At 42.6% G+C, this 13,526-nt stretch overlaps 1 protein-coding gene across 2 annotated transcripts in view; it reads right to left on the bottom strand.

The window, feature by feature from the left end:
• Nucleotides 1-13,526, bottom strand: part of igf1ra (insulin-like growth factor 1a receptor) — a 70,746-nt gene that overhangs the window by 11,045 nt on the left and 46,175 nt on the right. For both annotated transcript variants that reach the window (XM_069711097.1, XM_069711098.1), the window contains exons 3-11: nucleotides 8,404-8,704; nucleotides 7,208-7,344; nucleotides 6,435-6,579; nucleotides 5,530-5,738; nucleotides 5,306-5,432; nucleotides 4,424-4,659; nucleotides 4,106-4,273; nucleotides 3,622-3,829; nucleotides 91-374 (exon numbers count right to left, since the gene is read on the bottom strand). In XM_069711097.1, coding sequence (XP_069567198.1) covers nucleotides 91-374; nucleotides 3,622-3,829; nucleotides 4,106-4,273; nucleotides 4,424-4,659; nucleotides 5,306-5,432; nucleotides 5,530-5,738; nucleotides 6,435-6,579; nucleotides 7,208-7,344; nucleotides 8,404-8,704 — 1,815 coding nt within the window. The remainder of the gene's footprint in view (nucleotides 1-90; nucleotides 375-3,621; nucleotides 3,830-4,105; nucleotides 4,274-4,423; nucleotides 4,660-5,305; nucleotides 5,433-5,529; nucleotides 5,739-6,434; nucleotides 6,580-7,207; nucleotides 7,345-8,403; nucleotides 8,705-13,526) is intronic.

Here is a 13,526-nt window from a genome sequence, read left to right as displayed (position 1 = left end):
TATTATAAAAAGGATGTAAAGTATCATAAAAGGTGTTGCAACATACTGCGCTATATTTGTAGATCGCATCAAGGTCATCGTGTTTCTCACCTGCAGGTTTGGTCCTGGAGAAGACGAAAGCTCCAGCGCTGCAGCGCCCCACCTCCTCATTGCAGGCGTGAATGTCAATACGGTACACAGTGAAGGGCCGCAGGTTGAGGATCTCTAAAAATTCCGCTGTACTTCTGTCCTCCGAGAAGGGGTACTCTTTAACAGGAGGAATGCCGTCGGTGCTGTTGTCCCCTGGGCCAAGACTGGTATTCCCTTTACCACCCTCATGAAACAGGGTGTTGTTTGCAATACCAAAAACATCTCTACGTCGACGGTCTGGAGGTCTGAAATATAAAGACACAATAGAATGAAAACACCAGCAAGAAAGTTGATTTACGTACAGTAAGCACTGAGGACAATAATAGAAAAATGCTATGCGGGATGTCCTGCAAATCTTGTAACAAGTAACTGTAGGTTTACAACTCCCAAAAGCCTTTTGCACAAAGCTGACATATCTCGCAGGAGCGGGTGGAGTGAGTGTATACTTTTTGTACGTGTGTGTCAGTGTGTGCGAGGGCCGTGTGTCCAGATGCTGCATATTACTCCCAGTGGTGCTGTGTAGAAGGATGAGGTCAGACGGATCATTGCAAGGTTGACAGACAGAGAATAGGAAAAAATAACAGACACGTAAAGAGTTTTTCCAGAGTAAGAAAAAAACAAAGCTGCTGTCTAACAAATCAAATCCACAATAAAAGAGTCTAAAAAGCCAAAATGTAGAGCAGAAATAAAACATGGCTTTGAATTTTAGGGCACAACTTGGAATGATAGTGCAGATAAGCTGTGAAGCCTTCTGGAGCTGGACATCGTCATTACTGGGGGCAAGCAGGCGGTGACAGCTGTAACTGTAGCAGCAGCAGTTGCACACGAGACACCACAGGGCATCTTGTCTACCTGTGAAACCTGCAGGGTCGCCAGCCGAGACGGACGGACAAAGAAAAGGGTCCTGACCGAGATAGAAAAAGAAAGCAATATTCACACTCTACAGAGCTCTGCTCTGCAGTGGTAAATGTTTAGGGGTTGTTTGAAAACATAATGAGGAGAACATGAAGAGGTGGGTTAGGTATGCATTATGGTATTTACAGCTAATTAATTAATTAAACTATGAATCAGTTCATTGAAAATAAAATCAGCAGATTAATCAATAATGAACATAATTTTCCCGGTTTACAGTTTGAATTATTTATTCAAAATCATTAGTTATGATCTACACACCCTGGTGGCACCTAAAAAAAATTCTATTTTTTTTAAATATCAGAAACGGTTCAAAACCCAAAGATATTTAGTTTAATCACATGAGATGAACAAAAGCAATAAATCCTCATAATTAAGAAGCTAGAACCCAAGCATTTTGGGGATTTTTGCTTAAAAAAAACTCCCACTTAACTTGACTTTCCTGCCAATCGACTAATCAGCTCTACCAAAAGTATAATGTTGAACTAATAGAGTTAACTGACCTAAGCTAAAGTCAGGCATTGTTTGTGCTAAAGCAGACTTAAACCTCCTTGAGGAGTGTACAGACACTGAGGGATACGTGGGAAAGACCAGTCGCACTGTCATGTCAACATTCCTCTCTGACATTCATAACTGGTGTAGTCCAGCAAAGCAGAGCCCAGCACTTCAGTTACTACTGACAATACATCCAAAATATATGAAGACTGACAGCAGAGTGGCGAGGACAGACACAGAGGCATGAGTCCGAGTAGAAAGTAGCATAGGCTAGATGAAGGACAATTTGTAGGATCTTCTGTAATGTCTGTGTAAGAGCATGAGAATGAGCAGGGCAGTCATACCACTGTGAAAAGGCTCATCAGCTGACTGAAGCACGCCGTACAGCTCGTGAGTTACTACAGTTAGGGTCCTGACCTCGCCGGCTAAAAAAAGATCTACCTTTACGCAATGGAAACCAGAGAGGAAAGCCGTGACTACGCATCCAGTCTGTAGCGATTAGGGTGCATTATTAGTGCTTGGCAACACATACAGCACAGCGAGCTCACGAAGAAGAGTGACAGATCTCTGGAATGTAATGGAAGGAGAGGTAACTTCCAGGGAGTCCCTATCAATTAATGTATGTGTTCATCATGAGTTTCAACAGCAGGTGATTACAGTAAATGTTCCAGTCAGCTGATGACAGGTTTTGCATCATACAACATACAAGGTCTGCTAAACAGATGCTGGCAGCCCTTCCTCTTTGTGTAGCCACCCTCCTCCAGCCTTACTTCCTTACTTTCTTTTTGTCTTCTAGTGCTGATGGGGCTCTTCCCTCATTCATTTAAATTCCAGATGGGTTCACTGTACATTTCCTGGCAGCTGTCTCACTCCAGAAAAAAAAAAAAAAGTCTCGGACAAAGACAACGTGCAAGAGGGAGGAGGAGAGTGGAGTGCCGAGTCGAGGGGGACAGAATGGAAAACGTTTCCTCTTCTTTCTGTTTCTGTTTTCACTCACCCTCTTTTCCCCTCACCCTGGGTCTAAACCCTGAACCTTTGTTAAAAAAGAAAAGAAAGAAACGCTCTGATTTTCAAGGCCTTTCCCTGAAGTAGTTTCTAATAATGCTGGCTGTGTTACATTGGAGAGTCTGTGCATACACTGGCTGAGCCCCTTGCTGCAGGCCAGGGACCTGCCACCTGATAGTTTCCTTGACAGCTATACTGTAACAAATCAACACAGCCAGAGAAAGGAGGAGGAGGGGGACAGATGAGATCAATTACAATTAAAAAAAAGGTGATCTCCATTGATATATTGATCCAATTCCATGAAAACATTGTGAAAGAAAACAAGGGGAGAGAAATGCTGTTTGACTGATTGAACTGTGGATGCTCATCATTTAAAGATATGGATTCATAAGACAGCAGATATTTAACTTTTCTTCACGAGAAGCAACAAGTACATCAAAGTTTTCCATATTTTACGGTGACGGATCGCACGGTGAGGCAGAATGTTCACAAATGCAAAGATTGTGTGGGAGAAATGTGGAAGAAAACAGAGCTGGAGTCTTTGAAACAGTGAAACATACATCGCCACGAGCAAGTTAAATGATAACACAACACAGATGTCAGTCCCTATTGTGGGGAACAAAAGCCTAAGCAGCTAGCGTGCAGCCAAGCCAGGCCCTTCAGACTCCTTAATCACATCTCTCTCCTGGGTTTGTTTGTGTTGCCTAAATTGCTGCCTGTTAGGTCCTAACATCCCCTGTGCCACTGTTGCCGCAGCAACAGAAAGCCACAAGAGCGCTAAGAAGGCTTTGGATCCCTACTCAGCATGTCTCCTCATCTGCTCCACCCGACAAAAGGGCCGAGCCCAGCGAGCCAGGCTCAGCCCCCGTCCGGTCCCATCCACGCCCCCGCGCCTCAGATCCCGTCAGCCCCGCGGAGGAGCCATTACACCGGGGCCACCACCTCAGCCCTCATTTTGACCAATCAAGGCTAAAAAGTTCAGCTCTTTGATGGCCATCTCCACATGAAAGGAGGCACCAAGCAGAACCTGAAAACAGTTTAAGGAGGCTGATGTCACACCTCCACTCTGTTTTACATTACCTCGGCAGAAAAATGGCGTTGTGGAGGAAGTTCTCAAAAACTTTAAAGAAGACACGGTCATCCTTCTCCCGGTCCTTCTCCTCAGGCGTCTTCTGGCAAGCACAGCACGGGCCCTTCTCTGCCCCTGCCAAGTCTGACTTGGTTGGCTTGGTGTTTTCTTCCATGTCCGTGAGCCCTGTCGCTGAGATCCGGATGGGGATCTTCAGCTCTGTTTGAGGAATCAAACCAAAAACCAGAACAAAGGACTGTTTAGTGAGGGGCAGCATTCTGCATTCCCAAAGTGTTTCATGTGTTGTATCTTCATATATAAAGTGTAATTTTACATTTTGGGAAACACGATTATTAGCTTTTTGAAGGTAAGATAAGATGATCAAAAAAAGCACATTTTCCAAAATGACAAACTGTTGACAAACTCTTAAATGAAGGACTCATCAGTGGCAAATAAAAAGATGTTGATCGTCTTATAATGATGTGTAATGCAGACCTTTGGAACAGTAGTTATGTTGGTAGAGCTCCCTGTCCTCGGGTTGCTGCTGCCAGCGCACCAGGTAGCAAGTCAGATTGCCATTGGGAAACATTGGAGGTGACCACTTCACCACCAGCTTGGTTGAGGAGTTGGCATATGCACGGGCATCTTTGGGCATAGACGGCACTGTAACAGAGCCAAAGTCAAGACATGTAATTATTCAAATATGTACATGGAATTACATACAGTAGTGACAGGGGAGGCTGCCTCATTAATCATTTAAAACCAGCATCAGGAACTACAGCACTGGTGCCAAAGATTAATGGTCAGACTTACATGATGGGCGTGTGCGAATGTAAATAATATCACTCTTTGCCCCAGTGATGTGTTTGTCCTCCACCTGCAGGGTAATAGCCTTCACAAAAATAGCATACTGGGTCCAGGGCTTAAGGTGTGGAAGACTGACTTTTGGGTCAGTGTTTTTATCCTGCGGAAGATCCACGTCCACCATGTGCCAGCTGTTTGAGCCACAACCATCTTGGCCGTCAAACTCTGTGATGTTCTGGAAAGGTCTGGAAAAGGCACAAAAATTCAAACAATGACATGTAATTTATTTACAAAAAATTTGTTTGGAACCTCAAATGAACACTGACCACTGGCATCAAAGTAAAACACATTCTAGGTCATGTTGGAACTCTACTTACGAATGTTGCACACGTTATACTATTTATTATTTTCCAAAGCACACCATTAAATGTTTGATTGTTTTGTCATTTGCTTTTTGCTTTGTTTTGTACCATGTCAATAATTTTACAAGTAATCAAACCAAGACCTCAAGCAATAAGCAGATACAGATGTTGTGATGTTTTAAGTTTGGTTAATTGTTTTGTGAGAAAATTCTTCCATTGGTCATCTAAAATCTACGTATGTCAAAGGCAGGAAGCCAATTCAAAAGCTGAAACACTGTCTTTGTAAAATGTTTAGCATTAATATGAAGAGCATACAGATAGAAGCAATTGAGGTCAAATAAGCATATATGATCTTTTAAATTGTTTTTGTTTACAAAAATTAAGTCTAATTTGGAGACTTTCAGTTTACACGTCAAAAACAACAGATTTTTGTTTGAAAAAAAAACCTTCCGTCCGTATCCATCATGCCTCTTTTAGATATGACGGTCTGTACAGAGGTTAAAACGCCGTTTCTCTTCTGACTACTCACGACTCCTTGTAGTAGACTATGAAGCTGATAAGGTCTGCATAGTCCAGGGGCTGGTAGCGCTCCCATGTCAGCCTGATTGCATGACTTGATGTGATGTTGGACTTGAACTTCAAGATATGGCTTTCACCTGTCACAACAGAGCAGGTCCTTCAGTGAGTCATTTGTACGAAGATAGAATAACATTTCATGGCTCTTTAGAATGAAATTGACGTGAATATACTCACAGCTCGCTCTTTCACCGTTGTTGCGGAAATCACCCTCCTCTGGCTTCACAGCTATGCCCGTCTTCTCCCACATCGTGTGGATCTCCGACATGCAGAGTTTAGGGTTCCGACGGAAGAAGAGACGTCCAGCCCGGATGGTCAGGTTGTGCTGACTCCAGTCCCACAAGTACTGCAGATGCTGGTTGTTGATGGCGGAGAACGAGTACATGCTGGTAATGGAGAAAAGAAGGTTACAAACATATCCTCTATTGTTGACACAAGGAAGATTTGTTTATTGAGTGAGAACATGTTTCATGGAGTTCTAGTTGCCAGAAGTGTAGTTAAAAAAATGTTTTTTTATCCATCTGGAGGCAGCGCTAAGCACTAACAGAGGTGGACACAACGTGGGCTCAGGTTTGTGTGTCTGTTTGATAATGAGCCTGCATTTGAACAGATTAGGTGATGAAGCAGAAACAGTGTCGTGCTAAGAGTCTTAGCTCCAGCAGTCCAAGTAACACACCTCCAGAACGTAAGGAATGCCTGCCATCCTCGACAGCATTCCTCTGAGTGTAACTTAACCCCGGGAGAAATGATAACAAGAGGGGTGACAGGCTTTCCCATGACCCCTTTGGCCATCCCCAAAAAAACATTCCCTCGTATCTTAGGCTGCTGGTGATATCATAGTGAAAACACAAATGGACCTGAGACTTTTCATTCAGCTTTGTAGCCACAGTCACTTATCTGGCGTGTGTGCATGACGTTTTAAAATATCTGATATCTGCAGTATCTGGGAATCTGCAATATCTACAGCAGAGACTCAAAAATATGCTTTTAGCTAGGCTGTGCTTTGCTGATGTCCTCTAATTCTCTGTCACTACACACATGCACATGTTCACAGGCCCAAAAAAAGTGCAGATAGGCCATACTTGTCGATGAGTTCCTGCCCATTGATGTAACGGAGGCTTTTGAGGAAGGACAGCGAGCCAAGTGCGTGGGAGTGTCGAATCTTCACATAGCCCGTCACTGTCTGGATCAATCCCATGAAGCTCTCCAGCTCAGAAGCTATATTATCTGGGGACAGGAGACAAAAACACACACAATCACACAGAAATACAAAACAAAAACAAAAATACGGGACCTGTACTGCTACTATGGTACACAGACTAGCCCTTAATGCACATGTCCTCATGTGCACTCAATTGTATAAGCGTTATCATATGTGGAGATTAGCTTGTGAGCCACCCTGTCGACTGAGCAAATAAACAGCATTACAGCATAATGTGATAATTAGGTTGGAGTGCAGGAAGCAGATATAATGTTGATTCTGTGACCCTCAGTGCATCCCACCAGCTTAGACCACCAGGCTCTTCTGCCTTCACTATCTCTCTAATCATAATAAAAGGCAGTCAAGTGCAACATGCTGTAATAAAGTCTGCGTACTGCAGTCGGGAAAGGATTACTATAGAGTACTGTATAGCAGATTTTAGCCAAGTTAAATATTCTGTTGGCTAGTGTTCACCAGTTTGAGAGCAGAGCGCTCCTCGCGTGTATAATCTGCTTAGCTGCAGCGGATGTAGTTTAGTTCACAAAAAATTCCTGGAATGTATTGTAGTGTAGCTTGCTAAGCTAGGTTACACTTAAAAATGTACAGTATCTGTAGTGCTAAAAGCAATGGCCTTCTGAGTATTGCCGTACTCACTTCCACGTCGAATGTTGATGTCCAGAATGCCTTCGATGACGGTGCAATCCTTCAGGGACTGAGCAGCATCCACAGAGTCGATGACAGGGGACGTGCAGACCTTATCACACAGGCCATTGCAAGCACTGCATAACATACTGTGTAGAAGTAGAAGCAGAGGGAAGGAGTGGATGAGAAAGAAGAGAAATGGAAACAGGGGAGTGTGGGTGTGGGGCGGGGGGTCAAAACTGTCAAAGGATGAGCAAAAACTTTTGCGAAATTTTGTACCTCACCCTAAAATAATTTGTCCACTCCCAAGCTCCCAAGCATTCCAGAGGATGCAGGCAAATAAATTCAGAGCATGATACAAGGTGACCTGGATAGTTTTCTTTTATGGGCCCTCAACTGAACTCTTGTTTCGTGAGAAAGAGACTCGTTGTGTTGACCTCAGAGACAAAACAACAGCAGTATGGCCAAAAAATATCCGCTAGCAGTCAGTCTGCACGGAAACGTTAGGGAATTGACAAGATAAATCAGAGAGGAAAACTGTGAACAAAAAAGTTTTCTTATCCTAGGTTGGCATCAAACACAGGAAATGTCAAGTGGAGGAAGCGTGAAGGCACTTCAGCCGACTCTCTTCTTAAAACCTTTGAGTGCTGGCCTGTACAATTTACCAGTGGTGAGTGTTGAAAACAAGGCGCTATGTTGAGAACATTTCACTCTTTCTAAATAGTCTGGGAAAGTCTCAACTTGAATCATTAATCGTCTGACATACTCTGAACCTCTGGCACTTACAGTTTTCAGACCTACTTTGAAAAAAAAGGAACTTGTGAAGGGTGAGGTCAGGTAAAGTTCAGCTCAAGAATATTGCATGCACATGAATTCATTATGCATAATGCACAGTGAATAAAAGCTGCTTTAGCATATGTGAATACTAAAGAATAGACACAGAGCACAACAGAAATTAACTAGGAAATAATACCATCACCTGTGGTACTCCCTGTGAAAACGATCATGTAATGATCCCACAGAAATCCAAATACAGAACACTGAAAAATAATATTTAGGCTTAAGAAACCTTAGACATAATTTGATAGGATTTATTCAATATAGATAACAAGGAGCTCTTCCACATAATTTGTACATTCAGTGTGTCACCTTCCGTGGCATTTTCAAATAATCAGAACCTAAACTAGGAGTGAAGGGTACGTCTTTACCGATTAGTGTCATTGCGTGTGAAGCCAGAGGGACAGTCGGGCATACACTCTCCGCCGTGGATGACAAAGTGAGTATCGCTGGGCAGGTGCACTTGCGAGCACAGGTCCATGGTGATGCAGCGCCAGCCCTCAAACTTGTACGTGTCAGGCGGACAGTCTGGCACACACCGACCCTCGTGGTAGTAGTGGAGGCAGGCGGAGCAGGACATGTCATTGTTGGGTTCGGTGCAGCTACCCAGGCACTGGCTGTGGCAGCACTCCTCTTTGTCTGTACAGGCAAGCTTGCAGTGTCCTGGGCATACTGATGGAGAGAGAGAGAGAGAGAGAGAGAGAGAGAGAAATGTAGACTACCTTCAGAACATGCTAAATAATGAAAACTAGGTGAGGATTGCTGACAAGAAAGCGAATATATTACAGTATGATATACGATACAGTCTCTGCATCTGTATACTCCCTGGCCGCTTTATAACTGCACAAACTAATGCAATCCAGTGTATTTAGATTTTTGCCCAAAGTTTTATTACCTATGTTTATTACTGAGGTCTTGGTAACTCATGGTGTTATACTGGACTACATTACATTATGTTGAGTGTCTTGCCTCCCGAACTATAAGGATGAGGAATGAAGAAAATAAGAACCACACTTCACTGTAACTGTTTCACCATCACATCTGTACATTTGCTTGTATAGTGGATTTTTTTCTGAGCTGTGAAAGGATGAAGATGTTTTTGATAGTCTTTTGTTTTGCTTTACTGGTCTGTAAATGCAACAAGTGAGGTGGTGTCAGGTTTTAGAACTAGTGAGCTACAAAAAATCTTATCAGCCAGCAGAGTCACAGAGCTGGACAATAACATAACAAAGGAAATGGAGCGCCACCAGGGTTAAAACCTCAAAGGACAGAACGCTTCCCTTAATATGAACACATCTAACATCACAGCACCCAAAGTTTCATTTATTCTTTGACAAAAACAAAGTCCTGGTACCACATTTATACCCATTTCTTGTTTTTAAGCCAAACTGGCAACAAAAGAGGTGCTAAAAAAAAAATCTGTCAAATATATTTGCACTCAATCATCTTTGCCATTAAAGTTTAGACAAAAACAAAAATAACTGCATCTCAAATGAAACTCTCACTCCCACTATTACTACATCTTCTAGGAAAGAATCACTGTCCATTTTTCCAGGCTGTGAGAAAAATTGACAGAAAATGATTGCACTGGGTGTTTCAAATTAAGTTTGAGCAACATGAATCATAGACGCTCCTCTGTTGACTGGCTTCACCAAGACACCAAAACACACAACAATATGTTATCAATAACGCATAGCATTTTCCCTTTTCTTGGGACAGACACATAGTACATTTGACAGATGTACATCCTGACAGTCTGTCAGATTTATCGTACAGAGCTTGCAACATGACCCTTAACGTATCATCCGCCTTCATCACTGGAGAATAAATCTTTCTGAATCCAAACTTTGACACAAAAAATACAAGGGTTACCAGGAGGTGCTTATTCAGGTTTAATAAGACACAAGAAGATTAGATCAGTGCTTGTTTGGTACTACTTTCATCTGTCTTAATCTTCAATTAACAGTGACACGGATCAAAATGGCGAAAGGGAGGCGTCTGTTTTTAATGTTCAAAAACATCTTTGCTGTAAGCACAGCCTGTTTACAGAAAGGATCATTGGGAAAAACAGCAGCGGTTTCCCACTGTTAGCTAATCTTAAGACACTGCAGGAAAGGGTGCCCTAGGTTCAGAGGAGTCCACTACATTAAAAGGCACCAGGAGTGTGTGTGGGGATCTATATGAACGACTGTTAAAGGCCTGGTGACGTATTTTCTGCTGTTGTTTTAGGGATCTCTGTCCAGATAAAAAGTTGCTCTGGGAAAGGCTCAATCAAGAGTTCATGTGTATAATAAATCCATCATAATTGGTTCTTGAATCTTACTTATTTGCATTGAAATTATCCAAACAGCAAAGCTCTGGCTGGCCTCCACACCCTTGTGTTGTTAATATTTGGGGGCCTTAAGTGTTTACTATTTATTGTTGTTATGGTCTTTGTTATTGCTGCAAGACAAATTTCCCCACATGGGCAATAAAACTGAACTACGCTGAACTGAACTGAAATAAGGCACAGCACTCCTCGTTCCTTAGCAACCGCCTCCTGGTGCAAAGCCAGAGCTGAAAGGAATTGTGCACACACACACACACACACACACACACACACACACACACACACACACACACACACACACACACACACACACACACACACACACACACACACACACACACACACACACACACACATTTTACCAATCTCTTTCATGTATGTTATTATAATTTGCAAGACTGTGACAATACGCAAATGACTTACTTATATTACTTATATTATTTCAGTCGTCCTCATTGCAGATACTATTATTGGAGTACAAATGATGTAGATTGAGTGTGTGTGTGTGTGTGTGTGTGTGTGTGTGTGTGTGTGTGTGTGTGTGTGTGTGTGTGTGTGTGTGTGTGTGTGTGTGTGTGTGTGTGTGTGTGTGTGTGTGTGTGTGTGTGTGTAGCATGTTGGTATGTGATTATGTGTGTGTGCCAGAGACAAAGAAGAAAAGGTATTCTGCATGTTTATTTACTTTCAAATTAAAGGCAGGTTTTGAAGCGTTTCGTTTTGCTTGATTTGTAAATCAGTCAAGAAAATGAACCCGGCTGCTGGGCTAATCTCTTGATGAATATTTAATGTTGCTTTACAAAACATCTGTGTAGGTTAAGAACGTGCAGTACAGCAATGCAGCAAAGCAAACACAGTGCCAACTGCACTCTTGCTTCATGACGGAAGGATACTGATCACTCCCACTCCAGAAAGCTTCTCACACTTGCCTCACATTCAGTCAAATCAAATAGGAGAAGAGGTGAATTGGTCTGTATTCCCACAGGATTCTATGACAAAAGAGATGAAAATATCTCTGAATATTTCCTTTAAAAAATAAAAACAATAATATATATACAAAAATTTAATTCAATAAAATTTTAAAAAGATATTTATTTTCTTAAATAAAAAAAAAATTTAAAAAAAACTTTTTAAAAAGAAATCACTGACAAAATATTTTTGTTCAAGACACGACTGGATTTAAGGCATTTCCAATAACCTCCTGATAGGACAGACCATTAAATCACAAAGCAGTTAATGGAGTATTTTCATGACGGCACAAGTAAGCAGGGTATTTCTCTATATGTTCTTTCCTGTGCTATTCACCAGGAGTTGAGTGGCTCTGTGGTACTTCACCAACATTGTATCTAACTATGCGGGATCAGGTCCAAAACAAATGGCAGAGACCTTTTTTATTTTTAATTACAGCATCAAATGCCAACACACACACGCATGCATGCACACACACACACACATGCCCACACATGCACGCGCACACAGGTTCTCACCGTAACAGCTGTGATTTGATTGGAAATATGATGCTGACATTAGCATGTTTAAAGCAGGCAGATTAGTGTTGCACATTTGCAGAGTGAGAAAAAAAAAGAAAGAGAGAGAGAAACATATGTGAGGCTTCAATTTCTTGGAATTCTACCAAAAGGGGGCAGCCAAAGCAAACTCTAATGAGTCTTATTGGAGGAGGTCTGCTCCTCTCGCATCATTTTAACAGATTCCTCAATGAAGAAAAATTCCAAACATGCATACCTTCCAACAGAGGAAAGCAGAGGGAGGGAGCATCGCTGCCTCAAATCCATATAAGTCGACCCGGTTTCACTGCATGACCAAACAACCCGTGGTATCAAGGATACAATCCCCTATTTATAGATGCTCTTAATGCGGCTCTATTTCCACGCCGCTGCTCTCTACACATAGCTATGCAGTGCATTGTAGGTTTCCACTACTTCAAAGGAGAGGGACACCTAACAAGGGGCTCCTCTTAGGATAACTCATCATCATCCTTGTAGTCCCCTGCGTGGATGCATTATATGAGCAGGAATAAATTGGAGGCATCAGCAGGTTGGGATGCGACCCTATTTAAGCACACATTGTGTTACATTAAACAAGGCTTGTGAGACTAAACTGCAGAAACAAACTGTGGACACGAAAACTTTGGCAATAATCTGGGGCTGCAGAGTCAAATAAGTCAAATTGCTGAGAGTGAGGGTAAGGAGGTTTGTAATGTTGCTCATCTCATACAGTAGTTACACAACCCCCCTCCCTTCTGCTCTTTTCCCTGAGTAAACACAGACAGGTCAGACACCATACAGCCAACCACCAGCCTGCCCCTGCTGTTCACCAGAGCACTGCGACACGAGGATTGGCTGGGCCCATTTCATCAATAGTAAACGAGGAAACGGTCAGCACGCAGGAGTCTCCCTTCTCAGTGGCTGGTGCATCCTTACAATCACCATTAAATACAGCAGCAGAGGGAGGAGGCATCACTAATAGGCTGAGGGACAGACAAGTTGCTTTTTTGTTTTTGTTTTTGTTCTGAAGGTACCCTTCAGTCACTGGGCTATGTGGAGAATCTGCAGAATGTTCCAGGCTGAGGAGGATTCAACAGGGAGAATGTTAATCCCTCATAACAACTTCAGGAACTGCGACAGAAACCTGAGAAGAGTTTGTTTTTTTAGCTGCAAATATGATTATAGAGGAGGGATATGAGATAAGAGAAGAGGAACATAGAGCTGAAAATTTAATAAATTATATGAGCCCACAATGTATTTTATGGGAAATGTATTCATCTGCAAGGCTGGCCTTGTCTTCTCTGTATGCAACATGCAAGGGGGGTTCAGGGTCATATGACCCACAGCCCTACAAAAATGCTTCCCACCTCCCCTCACCGTCTGTATCGACAAAAAAGCAGCTTCCATCTGATAACACAAGATGGCTAAATTTCAGCACTGTCTGCTTGCAGAATGATGTGTGTGTCTCTATATACAAATGTGTGTGTGTGTGTGTGTGTGTGTGTGTGTGTGTGTGTGTGTGTGTGTGTGTGTGTGTGTGTGTGTGTGTGTGTGTGTGTGTGTGTGTGTGTGTGTGTGTGTGTGTGTGTGTGTGTGTGTGTGTGTGTGTGTGTGTGTGTGTGTGTGTGTGTGTGTGTGTGTGTGTGGTAGGAGGATGGGTGGG

Source organism: Brachyistius frenatus, unplaced genomic scaffold, assembly GCF_029030835.1.
Source record: "Brachyistius frenatus isolate BFR_SWC_R1_liver_20210118 unplaced genomic scaffold, ASM2903083v1 Contig_97, whole genome shotgun sequence".
Taxonomy (NCBI): domain Eukaryota; kingdom Metazoa; phylum Chordata; class Actinopteri; family Embiotocidae; genus Brachyistius; species Brachyistius frenatus.
The sequence above is the reverse complement of the archived record's forward strand: the minus strand, read 5'-3'. Positions and strand labels throughout refer to the sequence as shown.